The sequence below is a fragment of the Nipponia nippon genome, unplaced genomic scaffold (assembly GCF_047370975.1).
Source record: "Nipponia nippon isolate SJK-2023a ecotype South Korea unplaced genomic scaffold, ASM4737097v1 scaffold_19, whole genome shotgun sequence".
In the NCBI taxonomy this organism is placed as follows: domain Eukaryota; kingdom Metazoa; phylum Chordata; class Aves; order Pelecaniformes; family Threskiornithidae; genus Nipponia; species Nipponia nippon.
Genome location: NW_028262335.1, coordinates 2,053,557 through 2,071,424, shown reverse-complemented (window position 1 = coordinate 2,071,424; position 17,868 = coordinate 2,053,557). Strand labels below are relative to the sequence as shown.

Sequence of the window (17,868 nt, the reverse complement as noted above, 5' to 3'; positions counted from 1 at the left end):
TCCAGAAAATTTTACAAGGGGCGGCAGGCTTAAAAGTGGTGGGAAGAAGCTGACTCTGCCAGGATGTCAGAATGAGAAAGCCATCAGGAATGTGCCTTGGAGAACAGCTGCTACTGGAGCCCTGGCAGGAACCTCCACGCAAGCTGCCTGGGAGCAAGCAGGGGGATTCGGAGATCACAGCTTGAGACGAGGGAAAGGTTCTCTTTATTTATTTATTTAGCTTTCCCTTTCTGTTTTCACCTCCCTCCTTTCTCCCAAGCCTTGTCACAGTGAGGTCAGAGTGCCTCGGAAAAGAGAGAACCTGCCTCTGGTTTTTGCACTCCCTGGCACTTCAGGGCTTTTCCCTTCCTCCCGAGCATGCCCTCATCACAGCTCAGGCAATGCAGGTTTCTCTGACTCCATAAAAAGATGTTACCTAAACTCTGTTCTCCCCTGAAACTCCTTTTTTTTTTTTTTCAACTGTTTGCCACAGAAACACCTCTTTTTATTTTCTCCTTAACATCTTATGTCCATCTACAAAAAGCAAGACCAATTAGAAACAGAATATGCAAAACAAAACTGGGGGAATTTACACTTTCCGACTTTTAGTAGCTTATAGTCACCTAAATTAGCCACTTCCCCAGGCTCCATCTATCTACAAACCCACATGGCCAGCAAGTTAACATTATTACTGTTGAACACTCTGGCACAGTCTTTTGGCTAAGATCAAAACTAGAATGAGTTTAAAGTTTGCTAGATTTCCTTGTTGCGGTCTCCATAGCCACATCTCGAGGGATGATGCATTCAGGAAAATCCTCTCAAGAGAAAGCTGGAGGAAGGTGAGATGGCATCTGCTGCAGTGCTGTGATTGGCTTAGCGCTTCTTTGGGAAAGAAGGTTAATGGGAAAAGTCCTTAACCAGTGAACATCCCAAGTGTGGGGGAAAATCTCCATTCCCAGACAGCTTGGGGAAAACAGTAAAAATTTTTGGCGGTTTTGGCTTCTGAGCGAGCACATCAAGCTCATTATCCTGAGAACCACAGAACAAAAAAAAAAAAAAACAACAAACCTGTTTTGTTTTGGAGCTGGTTAATTGACTGACTGTTTCCCTGTCACTCCCTGGAGTACTCTTTCCCTCCTCTCTCAGTGCCCGCAATTCAACTCTCTGCTGCGTGCACAGAGACCCCTGCGCTGAGCCTGAAACCTAATCACGCTGGCCACACGGAGGACGGACTGCTGGGGTCTCCATTTCACTTCTTTAACCCAGCACAATCCCCAATCCCTCCCCCTTTCCTTCCCATTCCCCAAGGGACTCTATTATACCCCCCGATCTGTTCACACTCCTTATCCCTCTGCGTGTTTGCACACACTGCTGACCCAGCCTTTATCTGGAAGACATAAGGGTCTCTGTGTGGAGTTCCCACAAGGGCTATTAATCGTGTAGATGTCAGAGTCCCCTGGCTCCAAACCCTCCCTTCCTGCTCCTCCCCTCTTCTTCCCTCCCCCCGCCCTTTTTGTGCTCTCTGGAGATCGAGGAAAAAAAAGTTTTATGAAAATTCACACACAGAACTTGCAAACTTTGCAAAATATGATCTGCTCCCCTGGGCAAGGTTGGTAAATGGCGTGATTTCTCCTAAAACACCAAATACAAACACACACACACACTGCTTCTTCCTAGGCAAATGGAGGAATTTCCTCCAAGAGAAAACAGAGAGCTAAATGCCTTGCCAAGTTAGGGAAAGTTTGGCTCCTGGTCCCAACCTGGATGGAAATCCTCCAGCTGGTACCTCTGCAACAGGCCAAATCCAAATGGCATATCTGCAAATCCATGGGAACGTGGGAATCTGCAGAACTGGATTTAAGTCTCAGATCCTTGTGGCCCCAGAGAAGAGGTGCATCCACATTACCACCTTTCGACACCCTCATCCCCAGCACGGCCACCTCCTTCCCCAAGGTAAATGAGAAGCTGTGCCACCAGGCTGACTCACCACGCGCTGGCTCTAGTCCTTACCTGAACGCGGGCCTCGGTGAGCTTGGTTCTCTGAGCTAGCTCCTCTCGTGTGTAGATGTCTGGGTAGTGAGTTCTCTCAAAGGCCTTCTCCAGCTCCTCCAGCTGCTCAGCGGTGAAAGTGGTTCGACTGCGGCGTTGCTTGCGCTTCAAAGGCAGGTCTGGTTCAGATTCGACGTCAGAGCCTTCGTCCAGCCTGTTACCTGGGGTGGGAAAGACATGGGAGATGAGGCTTGTGTGGTTAAAAAGCCACAGGGAGAAAGGCTGTTGGAAGAGTTAAGCAGCCCAAAAAGGAATCGCAGTTCTGCTGTGATGGTGTCCATCGAGACAAATACTCATCTACCAGTTTTATGCTATTTCTGTAGTTTCCTACTATTATTTTTTCCCACATTGTAAAAAGACAACCTATGAAAATCGGAACTGTTTGCAGGAACAGGATGCTTCAAAATCCACTATTCAAATTGCTACAGTGAAAGAACTTCCAGTTGTTCACTTATTTCAAGAAATTACCACTTTTTATTAGAAATACCTGTGCTTCGGAGTTGCACATTTTACACTGAAAAGACGTAGAAGCTGAAATGAGCACATAAAGAAATTCCACACACAATGCTTTGACTTGTGCAACCTAATTTCCTCGTGTGTTTTGTCAAGTATCAGTGCTTGAGACTCCAATTTTTTTAAACCACCTCAGGAAGAAAAAAGAAATATTAGGAATTTTTTCAGCTGGGAAAACCCTTTCAACAGCGCTTCACCTCTGGGCTGCTCACAGGATACAGCTGTTCTTTTCTTAACTTTCCAAATTTCAGCAGGAGTTCTGCACAAGGCCAGACCCCTACAGCATTAAGATGCCATGAAAGTCCTTTACCAATGTCTAATTAGTCACTTTTTTCCACCTTCACTTGCCATAGACTTCTGCCTTTCCCTTCTCCCTGAGCCCTGGACCACATCTATTGCCTCCTGAGGCCCTTATCAAACCCGAGTAAGCATAGCTGGAATAAGTAAGCCCAGTTTTGATTTTTTTTTTTTTGTCTGGAGATAAAGCAGAAGGCACTGCACTGATATGCACCAAGTCTACAGTCAGAGCCAGTGGATTTTAGAGGGGACGCACCGAGAACAGCATTAGCTGTGACTCTAGCGTTTGCCAGAGGCCTCTCATGGAGCAAAGCTAGGGTTTCAAAGATGTGCAGGTTATCAGTTCCCTGTGGTGCAGATGTTGATGTATGAAGGATCTCAGCCAGGCCAAAACTTTATGTCTGCCTTTGGGACAGTGAAAAATGTGCCACTGGTTCATGGCAGCAGAGAAGGAAGAATATGATATATGAAACCTTTCAGCTAGGTGAGAGATCTGGCCTCCGTCACCTTTTCTTTCTCTGTCATGAAAACAGGAGACTCATTAAATGTGCACTCTTTTTTTTTCCCCTGCCAAGCCTGACTGCTGTCTTTCAGAATAACTGCACAGAGAGCCAGAATTTGGTTAAACACTGTGCTCACAGAGAAGTGGTTTTTTCTTTTGAGTAAACCTTTGCTAATTTAGGATTAAAGCAGGACTTACATACGCTCATCTTGATGATAACATTCCCTAAAGTTACTAACAGTGTTTTCCAGTCCTCTCTTTGCTCAGCTTCTATACTATCATCACCCAAAAATCTGCCTTTTTCTTTTCAGAGCTGGGAACGGCAGCTGTGACTTCCCCAACAGCTGCTCGAGAGTGGCAGCAGTTCGAGGAGTATGAGGCAAATATCCCATCGGAGATCACTTGTTTATACTGAGATCACCACAAAACGCCATTGCATTCAGCTTGCTGCAATACAAAAATGCTTTTATGTCCTGGGGCTTCACAGGGAGGGTGCGGTGTCAGAACTCAGCTAACTACAGTCGCGCTGGAGTCAGAGAAACTCTGCTGCAGAGGAGTGGGCGGCTTGTTCTGGGGGCAAACACATCACCTTGAAAGGTTTTCTCTTCTTTTAGCTCTGGCTTACCAATACACAGTGCCTTTACACACATTCATCTTTTTAAATCAAGAACCCTTTATTTCTCACTGAAGTCAGTGAGAAATTCACTGTTGACTTCAGAGGAGCAGCATCTGCCCCACATTTTAAAGGCACTTTTATTGTACATAGCAGAAATTTGTTACTAAACTAGCTTTTTGGTTATGTCCATTTTCAGGGAAGGTCTAAGAGTCTCAAGTGGTGTAAAAGGAACATCTGTACTTGAAAATAACAGCCCTCCACATCTGGGTCCCAGACGATTCGGGGCAGGTAGAAGCACATCTGGATGTTGGAGTACCATGCTGTGCAAAAGCACATCTGGAAACCTATAGCATACAGTAAATTTCTTTAAGTTAATCACTTAGGTCACCAACTAGTATTGGTTTAATTAGTTAGTATCTTTTCTGGAAGTACTTGATATGAAAAAAGATAAGGATGGAAGTGTGTTTTGGTCCAGGATGCAAGAGGGCCAGTGTGAGGAAGGGGAAGGAAAATATACTAAGGTAAATGTCACTTAACTCTGCAGCTGAGTGTATTTCTTTACAGTAAATACACATTTCTGTATAGTTAGTATGCATGCTTAGTAGCACCTTTCAGCCTGTGAGCTCTTTAGCACAGGAATTGTCATTTGCAGCATGTTTCACACCTTGTGCAACAAAGCCCCAACCTGCTTGGCAAGTACTATGGTGACAGCAATGTCAAAATGACTTGATTTTTAAGATCTAACTCTTGGCCACTTGATAGCAATGCTGTAACATCTACCTACAGCTCATCCACTTGCTTGGTCCAACTGCTTACATCACATACAACAAACCTGGGATCCAGTATCTCCCCAAGTGAGGAAAAAAAAGTCCAGAAAAGGATCTGTAACATGTTTCATCTCCCACACTTTGCTTTGCTCACTTTTTTTGCTGCAAAAGCCTGGAAGGGAAAACAGCCAAACTTTTTTCCATAGCTTTATGCTCCTAAGTAAGGATGCCTAATCTGGCCGCAAAGTTTTGGGAGAGAACAACTGATTGTCATAAGTAACAATCTGTCCTACTCACAGCAGCACCGGCAACTGTGCTGGCCGTCGTGCTGGCTACAGGGTTAAAAGGGTAAAGAGCCAAACCTTGCAATATAAACTGGCGTAACCCTTTCTATCCGCAAGTCTCCAAACAGCTCCCGACTGGCATTATCTCCATTTTACAACCGTGGCAGGGATGGCGGAAGTCACCCACCTACGGTCACCCTGTGAGTCAGGAGCAAAGCTGGGAAAAGAAGCCACAGCTCCTCGTGCCAAGTCGGAGGCTCCAACAACCCGACTACAAAGATGAAACCAAGAGAAAAAGAAAAATCCCAGGGCATGTCTGGAACCAGCTGGTCTTAGTAGGATGCAGCTGCTGCTGTCAGACACAGATTCATTAAATAATATAGAAAGGCTTTCAGCTGAGACAGACTGCAGTACGAGTCTATTATCAGGGGACAGTCTCCCTTACCTGCCTAAGATGCAACTCAAGGATCTAACAGGTCTTTTCCATTCCTAAACAGCTGAAACCTGCTGGACAAACCACTGCCGTAATCTCTGCAAAGCTTCTGTGCAATGAGAAGTTTTACAAAGCTGCAGGAGTAACCCAAGGAGACTCCCTCGCTACGCAAGCCCGGGGGGATTCATCCAAAACTTCATTTTTTGCCACACATCCCTGTGTGAAAAATGGATGCACGGCACTGCCAGCAGCATGAGCAGGGGGAGAATCCCCATTTGCACAACGGGGCTATTGCCATAGAAATAATCATTAGCACGCGCTGGTAGCATTTTACACTTACTCACAGACAGCAATGAACACCCTGTAAATATAAAGCTGGAGAAATATCTAGCAGCAGCTTCTTGTGTGGCTTACCAACCACTGGTTGTGATGAAGGATGGGAAACAGCTAGCTGGCCGATACGCAGCTCCCCTAGGATATCATACTGGGTAAAGATTGACAGAAAAGAACAGAATGGAGAGAAAAATCTCACAGGAGGACAAGTCAGAGAAAAGGAAAAACTAAGAGAAAAGTGCGTGTATTACAGTACACACACACTGATCCCACTATGTTTTCTTTTTCTAAGAGCAATTCCATCCTTATTATTTAGCATAACTGCTCTGTAGCCCAGAAAGAAAAAACCCAAACTGCTCAAATCTCTTTGCTTTGCAATACTCTTAGAAATAAAGAGACATAGGCTTCGTTGTGGGAATGAAAGCAAGGTTGCCAGTGTGAAAATTCATAAGCTCTTCTCTCTGCTTGGGGGGGCTATTCAAATGTACAGGCACCTTCTTGGAGCAGAGATACAACAGAGCTCGTGCAAGAAAGAGGGGAAGAGAAGACTGTCTGAAGGGACTTGCTGAAGGTTTGCGTGGACCAATGTCAAGTCCCACATCTTCAGGGAGGATGAGCTGGGGAAAACTGAATAAACCAAAATGGTTCTTTCTCCCCATGGAAATGAGTGCAGCCAGAGCATGTGTGCAGGTGTGTGCACAGGATGGCATAGGAAAGGTGACAACTATAAGCCCAGGCTTGTCCTGGGACCCATTCTAGCATGAGAAAATGTGTAAATTATGGCCCACAAACTCACATTCCTGAATAATGCTGCCGGTTCAGGTTGGGGTACAATTAGCAAGAGCTGGGCAGAGCTCTCTGGAGGGGTTTGAAAGGAATAGAAGTAGACTGGAGCTCAAGGAAAGGAACAAGAAAAACCCTCCATAATTATGGACTGGATGTGTCCTCCCTCTCCCCATTCCCTTCACTCCTCTACTTCCCTTCCTCCCCCTCCGCCTTTCTCCTCTCCACCTCCATTCACTGCTTCTGGGTGCCTCTTAGCCCTGGAGTTAAATTAATCAACAGGATTAGGTGGAATCGGCCACAACAAGACCCTCCAGGCTCAGACTGAGCCCTTGATGCTCTACAAGGACCTGCTGCCTTGTCTTGAAGCACCTTGGTGCCGTCTGGAAGGATTGGCAGACAGGACCAGACATGAAAACGCATTCATTAAAGTGGGGATCGGATTTTGTTAGAGGGTAAAGGGGAGCTGAACATTCTCTCCTTCAGTATTTCTCATCTCATTTCCTCTCTTTCTCTCTTGCTTCCAGCTGCACCATCCTAAAAATGAAATGTGTGTTGGAGGGGAGAGATGAAGAGGGGGGAGGGAATGGTTTTGTGAATGGCTTAGCTATAACTGCACCTTTTGTGCTGCAACTAGCTTTAGCAAACTCACCCAGACACTGCTGGAGCAATGACAACACACCACGAAACCAGACCTGCAGGTGACTGGCTGGGAAGCTAATGCAGCCACAGGGGAACTTGGATTTAACAGCATGAGAGAAGCAAGAAAAATCTCACTTTGAAGGTACCAGCAAGATCTGAGCACCCCCACGTTACAGCCCCACACCAGGTCCCCCCTTCTTCACAACGCTCTCCATCCACCAAAGGTGTCGTGCTTGGTGGCCCCAACAGCTACCCCTGCATAAATGTACACATTCACATTTTTCTAGTCCCATATGTACCTGAACTTCAGGTACATACAATAGCTTCAAGTTATTTTATGCTGGAGGACAATTAAAGAGTCTCTCAATGACCTTGAAAAGGGCAGGCTTCACTTGCCACGTGGTGCAAAAGCGGCCTGATATTGCCTTAAAAAAATGGAGCCATGAGGCAGCAAGGAGGTACCCGTCTCAGGTGAAAATATCTTCCGACTGTGGGTACCTTGTCACAAGGGCCTGAAATAATAAGATACATGATAGCTGAGATCCTTGCCGTGGACCTCAGCTGTAGTACGTCTGTGGAGCAGGAAGGGTGGGACTGCACAGCTCCCACTTTCTGCTCCCCCAAAAGGACGTGGGTTGAACAAGGGTCACCAAGATGCAGCCCTTTATTCACAGAGCGTGTCCCCTGTGCTGGACCCTGCAGTCAACGGCTTCAGAAGCAAGAGCTGAAACTCTCCCTGACTTCTTAGCATCTGCCTTTCCCTCTGGCAGAAAGCAAACAAAACCCATCAAAATGCAAACAAGACTATGAAAAGCCTGAGAGAAGGGCGACACAGTGGCAGCATTGCAGGCACAGAATTGTATTGCCTTGATTTTTCTTTCCAATGTGAAAACCAGAACATCCTTTTCTCTGTCGTCTTGGAAAAGGATGAAGTCCTGAGTTCACAAGGCGAGAGGTGCACATATGTGCACAGAATAACCCCCGCTCACCTCCAAACCTATTCAACAGCAGGTGGGACTGCAAAGGGGGACAGAGGTGTTTCAGATTCATCTCTTGCCCCCCTTACCCTGTCCAAGCACGTTCCCAGACACGAAAACCCAATAATCGACACAGCACATACAATAAAGCTTGGGTTTCTCCCTCCCTCCCCTTTCCAACCTGTAAACTCCCCATTCCCCAGCATTTGCTCGTGCCTGCACAGCTGTATTACAGTTTAACATAGTTTAGAGGGCTGTGGTGTGGAGCAGCGGCAGAAAACGAATCACATAATAGTTGATATGCGTTTTAATCAAGTAATTCGGCCCAAGCAGAATGATAGTGCCTGTTGGTGGGGTGCCCTTGAATACCAAACAGACCGGGTAGCAGGCATAGGAAAATGAAAAAGTCATTTACAGCTCAGCTGGGGACTGCAGTGTTCAGCAAAGCATTAGTGTGGGGGCCTTAGAAGATAAAGGTTTGGGTATTTTTCTATTTTTTATTTTTTTTATTCAGGCACTGAACTGGCCAGCTGCAACCAAACCATGGACTGAGGTAACGTCCATTATGGCCTTTACAACTTGGAAATAATACTCACAGTAGAGCTGATGCTCTTGAATGGGGAGGCAGAGACAGTGTGTGTCTGTGGGGAATATAGAAGGGGGGGTCAAAGAGAGAGGTGTTTCACAGCTGGATAATTCCCTCATCGTGTCAAGATCTCTACTGAATAAGTGAGATCATATATGGAAGAAGAAGCTGTAGGAAAGAGGGAGAAAGGAAAGCTGGAGGTTTAATGGATGAAAAGGGAACATATGCAAAAGTGTGCACACCTCCCCACACACAGGTGACGGGACATGGCCAGGCAGCAGGACAACCACGGTGAGAACCACACAACCTGTTCTGGCTTGGAACAAGGGATCCGATGATTTCTCCATGTCTGAATCCCAAAGGTTCACCCAGGAGGAGCCCTGCATTCACATGCTTGGGGACTCAAAGGTGGTTGAATGTGTTAATTTTTACCTGGTTCTCGCTGTCCTACTTCCCTGAGCACTCGTCCAAAACTTACTTTCCTCCCAGCTGTGCCAGAATTTGCCTCCTAACTCATGAACTGGTTTTGGGATTTTAAGAAAACTCTTGTACAGGAGTATCTCACCTGGCACTTGGCCATGAAATACATATATGCCTCTAACCAAAAGAATATAAACTTCTCCTTGGTTAGAGTGCCAGTTTGGGATGCACAGAGGTACAAAATTCACCTCCATTTTCCACTATAAAATCTCTATATCTCCTTCAATGAGTACCTTAGCCTTCTGGGCTCAGTTCTAGCTGGGTTCATAGGCACAAATACAAGTGGATCACTACAAGATTTTGGAAAGAAAAAGCTACAGAGACCCTCTTTTCCTTGGGATGGTCATCCATCACCAAAAGCCAGTATGAGGACTTGCACTGAGTGGAGACATACCCAACAGCGCTCTCTGCATTCCTCTCTGTATCAATTGCAGCCATTCCAAGTAACTCCGTTCAGGTTGGGAACGTACTTTTGCCTTGAAGCTGGAAGCTAAACTAGATGAAGGCTTTTCCAAGCCCGGAAAGAAGAAGGAATTGCATCCCTAACCAGATGCTCTTTGATAATCCATGCCATGCATACAGACCAAGCAAACTCCTTTGCTGATGTACACCAGTGCAGTTCTGGTAAAAGCCAAGAAGCTGTACTCATTTATCTCGGTGGAGGGATCTGGCCCCGGAGGGTCCATCTACTCTGCATGTGAAAGTAGTAAGAGACATCAGGGCCCCAGCAAATCCTACCGCAAATCAGGGTCTGGCAGCGTAGGTACCAGCTGCAGTGCCCCCACGCAAAGACACATGGTCACAAAAAACACAACATATTCTGTTCCTTGCGAGTAGTGAACAAAACCAAATCATCCAGAACATTTGGAGGAAGATGGGGAGGGAGGGAGGGCGAAAGACAGCCTACGTCTCCAACAGCCTTTGTTAATTCCCAGCACTGGCCTGAACATAAACAGATGGAATATCCATCAACTCCAGTCGTCTTTTCTTTTCTTTCAACTTTTTTCTAGTTCTCGCCTCCCTGCCCCCTCCACCCCTAACACTCTTTCTTCTGGCTTTTGTTTGGCCTTTTAAAGAACCCCGAGGTAATGAGGCCTGCCCCAACTCCCCAGCACATCTGTGAAGTCCATAAAAGGCCCCTTTTTCACTTCAATATTCATAGCCGCGTGCTTGTGGCAGGCGCAGGATCCAGCGGAGGGCTGCACGAGAGGGACTGCGGGGGCTTGCTGGCTCCTCTATTTGAATTGAAACGATGTAGTTGGAGAGGCATCAATAGTGTTCCCAAAATTGGGAAGCAAAGGGAGACCAGCTGGGATACAGGGGGAATAAAGAGGCAGGGAGAAGAAAAGGTCTGCTCACTTTCTCTGGAGTTTTCCCTTTTTTGCTTTATTCCCTTTTCAGCTTCAGCTCTCCAGTTCACTTAACAGAATTTCTCTTAGATGTAGGGAAGTTCATGGAGCAGCACAAACACGTGCCACTCAAGGGTCTGAGCTGCACAGGAGAACTGAGCATAGGTACCCAGGATGCTGGAAGCCTGCTAGCTTTAAGGATGGGAGATCTGATCCTTTGATAACCCCCTTGACTTACAAGTTAAAGAAGCAGGCAAACCCAAGACAGATTACCTGGCCTGCAGGGTACGAAGCCAGGCCCTTTATCCAGGCAAGAAGGACTAGCGTGTGTATGGTACCTGGGCTTGAAAAAACAGTAGGTGACTGACCAAAGGGTAAAATTAAATGTAGATGTTTAGCTTGGCACTCTATATTTTGTTTCCTGGCAGAGGTACTTAGCGCTTGCCTGGGGCAGCACTATGGCACGGCCCCAATCAGCGCAGCCTCTCGCCCCGGTGCTCAGCTTGCGTCCCTTACTCTCACCCGCTGAGTTCATGCCATGCCTCGACAGGGCTGCAGCTCCAGCTGGGGGCCAAGGAGATGCAAGGAAACCCCGGTGATGCCCAGCTTGCTGTAATGCCGCTCTTTGCACTCCAGCCGTGCCCGTTTTCCCCCCAGCAGCAAGCGTACGTAACATCACAGGCACTGTAGTAAGGGGGTGAACCTCCAAGAGCCCGTTACACCAGTTTGCCTCCTCATTCTGAGCACAATACAATATCTAACCGCTCCCCACGTGCATTACGACCACCCTCCGAGGGTGCCTGGAGGTACAAATACCGTAATAGAAAAGACACTGTACTACTCAAACACCTTTGTGAAAATAACACTCGGATCTGCAGGAGAGAGACTCAGAGCTGACCCCAGCCAGACAGCAGGCATCTCTGGGCAGTTTTGCCCTTAAACCTCGGTTCTCATCTTGAGAAGCGCGTGTTCTTCTATGCCAGCCCCAATCTCCCATCCTTAACCTACTCCAGTACTTTTTACTTAGTAATCGTCTCAAAGGTGACTGAGCAAGCACCGCCATACGGTGATACCTAAGCAAAAGTTACCTTTCTCCAGCTCTGGGCTGGAATCCACTCGGTGTAGCGTGTTTACCAGCATGTCACGTATGCACAGACATGCCATCTCAGATGCCTAGCATCCTAGTGAGGTGCACAAATCCAGGTTTCACAATTTCTCATCTGTGAGAACCTCTGCTTCCCCTGGCTTTGTCCCAGCACGGCTCTGCTCGTGTACTTGAAGTACTGCCACCCCTTCTGTTCCAGTTCTGGGCCCCACGTGCTCTGCCAGCACATCTCAATCTTGGCTGATAGCTGCCTTGCTATTCTTACCCTGGGGTCCCTGCGCAGCTCTATCATTGCTCCTCCATCCCAATTTGCAACACCCTCTTTTATTTTCATCCTAAACCCCTATATAGCTCTGCCAACGGCCCTTAATCTTGTCCTGTAGTTCCTCTGCTGTTCCAGCCCTGGGCCTCCCTGGCTGGATACATCAAGTTAAAGACCTTTCAATATAAGACTCTTTCAGGAAAGATAAACAAATTTAACCTCATAAACCTTTCCCAATCCTGAAAAACCAGCCCGTGAGAATGAGGCACCAGAGACCACTTAACCACACATGAGAAACACATTCCTCCTGCTGTTCGCAAGCCCTGCTTCATTTATCTGAATGTCAGACCGACCGTCTGAAGCCAAGAGGTGTGCGAGAGCGGGCACGAGCAACCACTTCGCTACCTTTACTTTGTCCTCTACCGTGTCTGTGAAAACAGAGGGATGCAGCAAAAGTCGGTAAGGCAGTTGTCCTTGGAGAGCAGCTGATTCTTTTGCCCTTCTTCTGCTTCCTTCCCTTTCCTATGTCCTTATACCTTTTTATTTACATATATACATATATACAGACATATGTGTGTATACATACACACATCCTCTCTTGCTTCACTGCTACTTCCACTTGCTTTCCTGTTCTCCCTACTGCACTTCTGCCGGCTCCTCCATCTTTCTCTCCGTATTTACACCCCTCCCCTGCCTACTTTTCTGCCAACACACACAAACACTCACAGCTTTACATTAATTTCAGTCCACGGAGAAAACACCAAAGTACGTGACTGTAAAGAGCTCTGGGAGAAAAGGACCCGCAAGCAGAGCGTGCCCCTCATGAAGCTGGCCAACAGCAACTCCGGCTGCTGCTGAAAATGTGTTGAGAAGCTGGACTGTGACATTCGCCTGCAATTGAACCCCTCTGCTTGTCTCTGCTGCTCTCTGCTAGCTGAGCCGGGAGAAGAAAGAGAAGAAAGAAAAGTATAGGGAGGAGAGAATGCAAGTGACAGAAAGAAGGATTGAATGAAGGAATGAAAAGAAAGAAAGATATCCCTGTGCCGCTTGGTCCTTTATCAGCCCTGTCATCTGGTGCAGGGCCCTGTTCGCATTGTCTCACCTTGGACAAAACAAAAAGGCGTTTTTGTGCAGATTCCTTTAGAGCTGCCAGAGCCCGCACCTTAGGGGGTCGCTAACGGCTGAATGTGCAGCTGACAGCCCTGCGCAGCCCGATGTGATATCAATAAACTCCGACACGTCAACTCTTCAGCACAGCTCATGTGGAAGGTACGGCTTGAATATTAAAACCTCCAGTGGCCGGGAAATAAGCTTGGGGTGGAGAGGGGGGGAGGAGGTGGCTCAGAGCAAGACGAGGTCGACGCGCGAGGGGGCTGCACTAGCGTAAGCTAGGGGCAAGGCAGCCAAAAGAAGAGACACCATTACAGATCTGCTACCTGCTGTCTCAGTAAGTGTGCAGTGTCTTTTTGCTTTTATTCTTGACCACCAGCGAGGACAAGAGGCATACGGGCTTGTATGACAGCTTCTACTACAGGTCCTGGGACAAGGATTCGCCTCGAGAACCAAACTGGACAGGAGCTCAACAGCCAAACCAGAAACTGTGCTCACCTGCTCGATACCACGTCCTACCTCTCACTTGGTGGACATTCGCTTCAGGGCAGGCGCAGCATACGCCCAAGTGAGCGAACACACTACCTCTTCACGTGCTGCTGTTTATTATATGATGGTGCTCAAAGGCATCCATCAGTGACCGAGCCTCAGCTGTGCTGCCAGCAAAACTTCCAGTCAGAGTGACAAGCCAGGCAACAGAAGTGCCTGTTTTGCTGACGGGACACTGAAGCCCAGTAGCAATTTGTTTTGCCACTTCTGACACTATAGCAAGATGCTTTTCCAGAAGAGTAGGCACAGCATCGTGATGGAAGCACTAGTGAACTTCATGCCTGTTAGCACTGGTTACAAAACATTTTCCTCTGCTGACACTTTCCATCACTAGGTTCCAGAGTGAACACGTCCAGTTGAAATAAAAGAGGGAGTTCACTCCCTGAGAACTGAACTGTGTTAAGCTCAGAGCCAAGCTAGGCTCTCTGAAGACTACCTAATGCCCACAGCCTCCACTTCCACTCAGATCACAGCTATGAAATTTTATTTTTGTGGTAAAGGTTAGAACATATTTTGCCCAAATTAAATACTTGGGAGCCTCAGATGCCAGTTCCTCTCAAGGGGTGGGTGGGAGGCGAATCCCACCACCAGAGCAGAGCTATGCTGAACATGTCCTTTAGCCCTGATGAAGGCAGGACACAACTGTCCCATGAGGCCACGATCAAGACAGAAGTAAGTTTCAAAGTCTCCAGCCCTATAGAGGATTTTTTTCAGGAGGTAGCTAGCTATATATGCATGATATTCTCTGGGTTTTATCTGCCAAGTATTTCTTAGGATATATGACTTCATTCTTTAGATATTTTAAAATGTAACAAGGGATCTTTCAGGAGCTTGCGATGATCTCTTTTCCTCTTGGATTGTGATCCTGTGAGGCAGCGGTGCCCTGACAGACACACAGCATAAGCCGAAACCTTTCACAACTACTTCTTGCTTAGGAATTCAAGATGAGGAGCAAAGTCAAAACCATTTCCCACCATCATTAAAGCAGAAGGATGTGTGCAGCAGAGCTCTGCTCCTACCAGATGGAAAGGCTGAATATGTGCAGAATAATGTTCCAGCCTGTCAGTCACAGATGGGAACAGGTATTTCTGCCACTAGACCTGTTTTCGTTAGAAATGTGCAAATTGTGAGTTTTCCAGTTTGACAGTCAAATTCCCCAAATGCAGGGAGGTGAGAGTGTTTTAAATAATTTGTTTGCCTGGGCTGTTTGGGGGGTTTTTTGTTTGTTTTTTTTTTAAATAAAGAATCAAAATATTTTAATCTAAGGTAGTAGAAACACTTCAGCTGACCTGAAATGAAAAACCTTGCTTTGTTTCAAATTATTTTATTAGATTTTTTTTTCCATTAAGAAATAGCTTCATTTCAACATGAAGTTGTGACTTGAGAAGACACTGAAAAGCACTTGGATTTTTTGTTTCCCCTCCCACATGTGGCCAATGGCTCCGGGATCTTTGCAGAGGCCTCTGGTCTTACTTTGGTTCAGTTTTGACCACATGCCCTTTGCCAGGCACAGAAATCAAGAGAGCCAAGAGTTGATACTGTGTTGCTTAGAGACGTGATGTCTCTAACATCAAACTGTTGGTCCCCCCATGACTACTACTGTGCAAAAAGGAGAGGATTTGTGTGCCTGGCTCTCTGGGACCTGCGCAGACACATGCAGTCTTCTGTGGCATGAGCTGATTTCTGGCAGTCATGCCAGCGAGGTGGCAGGCATGTGAAATACATCTCATGACCTACATGTAGGACTAGCACTAGCAGCTAACAAAAACAGATTCTGAGCAAAATCAGCAAATAAAATAGATACTAATGACTCTCAATCGAAAAACAAGTCAGAAGCACAAAGAAACCTACTTGAAAACCAAGCAGTGAAGTGTTAGAAGAAAAAAATTCTCACCCTCAGCTTGAACAGACAGAGCAAGTGCACAAAGTGTCACAGGAAAAATATTTTTCCAGCTACTGATGAGCCCACATGAGAATCACTCATCCTTCAAGGGGCCCGGTAATATGTAAGTTAGTTCCACGCCATGTACAGTTTTGAAAGCTGAGCACTGACCATGTAAAAGCCTAACCCCTTTCATCCACCCCTTCTTCCCAACCAAATTTTACAGACCAGAGAAAATTAGCTGGAATGTTTAATGAACCTTTTGATATTCATACTTCTTCAGCTGGTAAATAATTTCATTCTGCACGCTGAGGACATTCAGGGTGCAAGCATGGAGATTTTCCTCTTGGGACAGGGTAAGTTGGCTTCGCTAAATTAAGAAATTCCCCCCCCCCCCGAAATTTGAAACACTTCAAAAATGCAGTTGTCTGAATTGTCCAGATTCTCTGTGTTTCAGAGTGTGAAACAGTATTAACTGTTATTTCTGTAGATCCTACAGCCCATAACTAGGGTTAGGCGGGGGGTTTGCACTGTACCAAAGCAAACACGGACAAACGGTGGCAGGAGGACAAGACGAGGGAACTAGATGGTGGAAATTTGTTTTTACACATCTGAGTCAATATTGGAAATAAACTTTGGATGTCCTGGCTCCCAGGTGGCTGCTGGGTCCACTGGCTGATCCTTTTTAGATTATAATGCCAAAAAAAAAAAATTCATTACTTGGTCTGATTCCTTGCACCTTGCCAGATGTGCTGCATAACTCCTGTATCAAGTCCCAAACTCCTGGTTAGGTAAAAACATACCTTTTTGCAAGACATCACTCTGCTGAATATCACCTGCAGCTCTAACACATTATTCAAGTAATTGATTAGCCTGCCCTTCTTACTTCAACACTTTCCACCATGCCTAAAGATTCCCATTTCATGCTTGAGAAATCCCAGAGAGAGCAAGCTCTTGGTTGCACGAGTTTGCTGGACAACCCCAGAGCTGTTAGCAGCAGTAACAAGGCAGACCCCTCTATTAACCAGCAAGCAGAGCATTCAGATGCCATCTAGCAAATCCAACAGGTCAGCAAAGGCTTGAAATCAAAGGTGCCCTTTGAAAACTGGAGTGTTTATTTGTTTTAATGGATGTTTTCTAAACAGCAGAACAGACAAGCCAAGGTAAGAACAACTTTCTCCACAATGCAAAATTAACTATGCAGGAGGACAGTCAGAAGAGTAAGCAACAGACCTAGACTGGAAGCCTCAGCAAAACACAAGCCAAAGAGCTGGACTGTACTCCCTGGGTATTAATTTTAACCCCGGGTGTGCTGCGGTTTCAGTGGGGAGAAACCCCACCGGGATATTCAAGCATTGGGCTCCAACTGGCAGCAGCGGGAGCTGAGCCCCATTCTGGGAATGGCAGGGCTGCCCCGGGTCACGTAACCACCGTTCCACTCCCCACTGCGAGGGGCCCCAGCGCTGGATATTTGCAACCGGCTTTAGCGTCACAGTGGGAGCTGGAGAGGACTTACCAGCCCTTTGTGATGGATACGCTTTTCGGTCCAATGCTGCCAGCGCTATCACTATTAGAAATGCCACCAGAATACAGGATAGATTTTCCACTCCCTTCTCATCCATTATCTTATCTGTCTGTATTGTCCCCTGGTTGGTATTGGGCTCGGGGACAGCTGACACACAGACACAACTCAAGAAGTTCCAGCAAGCCTTGAACCTCGTCGTGCGGGCCATGACTGGGTCTTTTAAAGGCACGCTTTGCACACTGTGTCTCTGCGATCTGCGTGAGATGCTGATATTTCTGGGAAAAACTTTTAAAGCGTGGTGCATGCCCCGCACCTACTTAGTATTAGGTGGAGGCACCCATCTCAAACCAGAGGAGACTGAGTACTCCCTTTGTACCGACAAACGACCTTCCCCTCGCGTTGATTAAAGATTTTTGCCTCACGCTGCTGACTCCGTGGGAGCTTTGTCGCAGTAGGTGCTGTACAGAGCCGTGAAAGCACGTGATACCTGGTCCACAAGCGAATACCAGCAAAACCCAGCGTATATACATTTTGATAGCTGGGTCAAAAACATTCACGCTCAGTTTTAGTTAAGTCCATAACAACCGTCCATAGCCAGTCTTAGAAAACCTGTAGGAAAGGCACAGATTGTTCTTTACGAAAAGCGCAATCTAACATTTATTTTATATTCTGGCAGAATTTCACTTAGATCAATTTCATTCCCAGAGGACAGAAGAGTTTCTCTTCCAAAACCTGAAGTTTCCATCAAAAACATGTACAAACTTGGAAGCGCATATTTTTTATATAAAAAAGCAGCAGTATTTATAAAAATAAGAATTTTTAGGCACAGAAGTAATGCTATTAAG

The 17,868-nt window shown here is 46.5% G+C and overlaps 1 protein-coding gene across 4 annotated transcripts in view; it reads right to left on the bottom strand.

The window, feature by feature from the left end:
- The window catches only part of PAX7 (paired box 7), a 101,467-nt gene that overhangs the window by 49,460 nt on the left and 34,139 nt on the right, over positions 1 to 17,868 (bottom strand). For all 4 annotated transcript variants that reach the window (XM_087755248.1, XM_087755250.1, XM_087755249.1 and 1 more), the window contains exon 5: positions 1,990 to 2,189. In XM_087755248.1, coding sequence (XP_087611374.1) covers positions 1,990 to 2,189 — 200 coding nt within the window. The remainder of the gene's footprint in view (positions 1 to 1,989; positions 2,190 to 17,868) is intronic.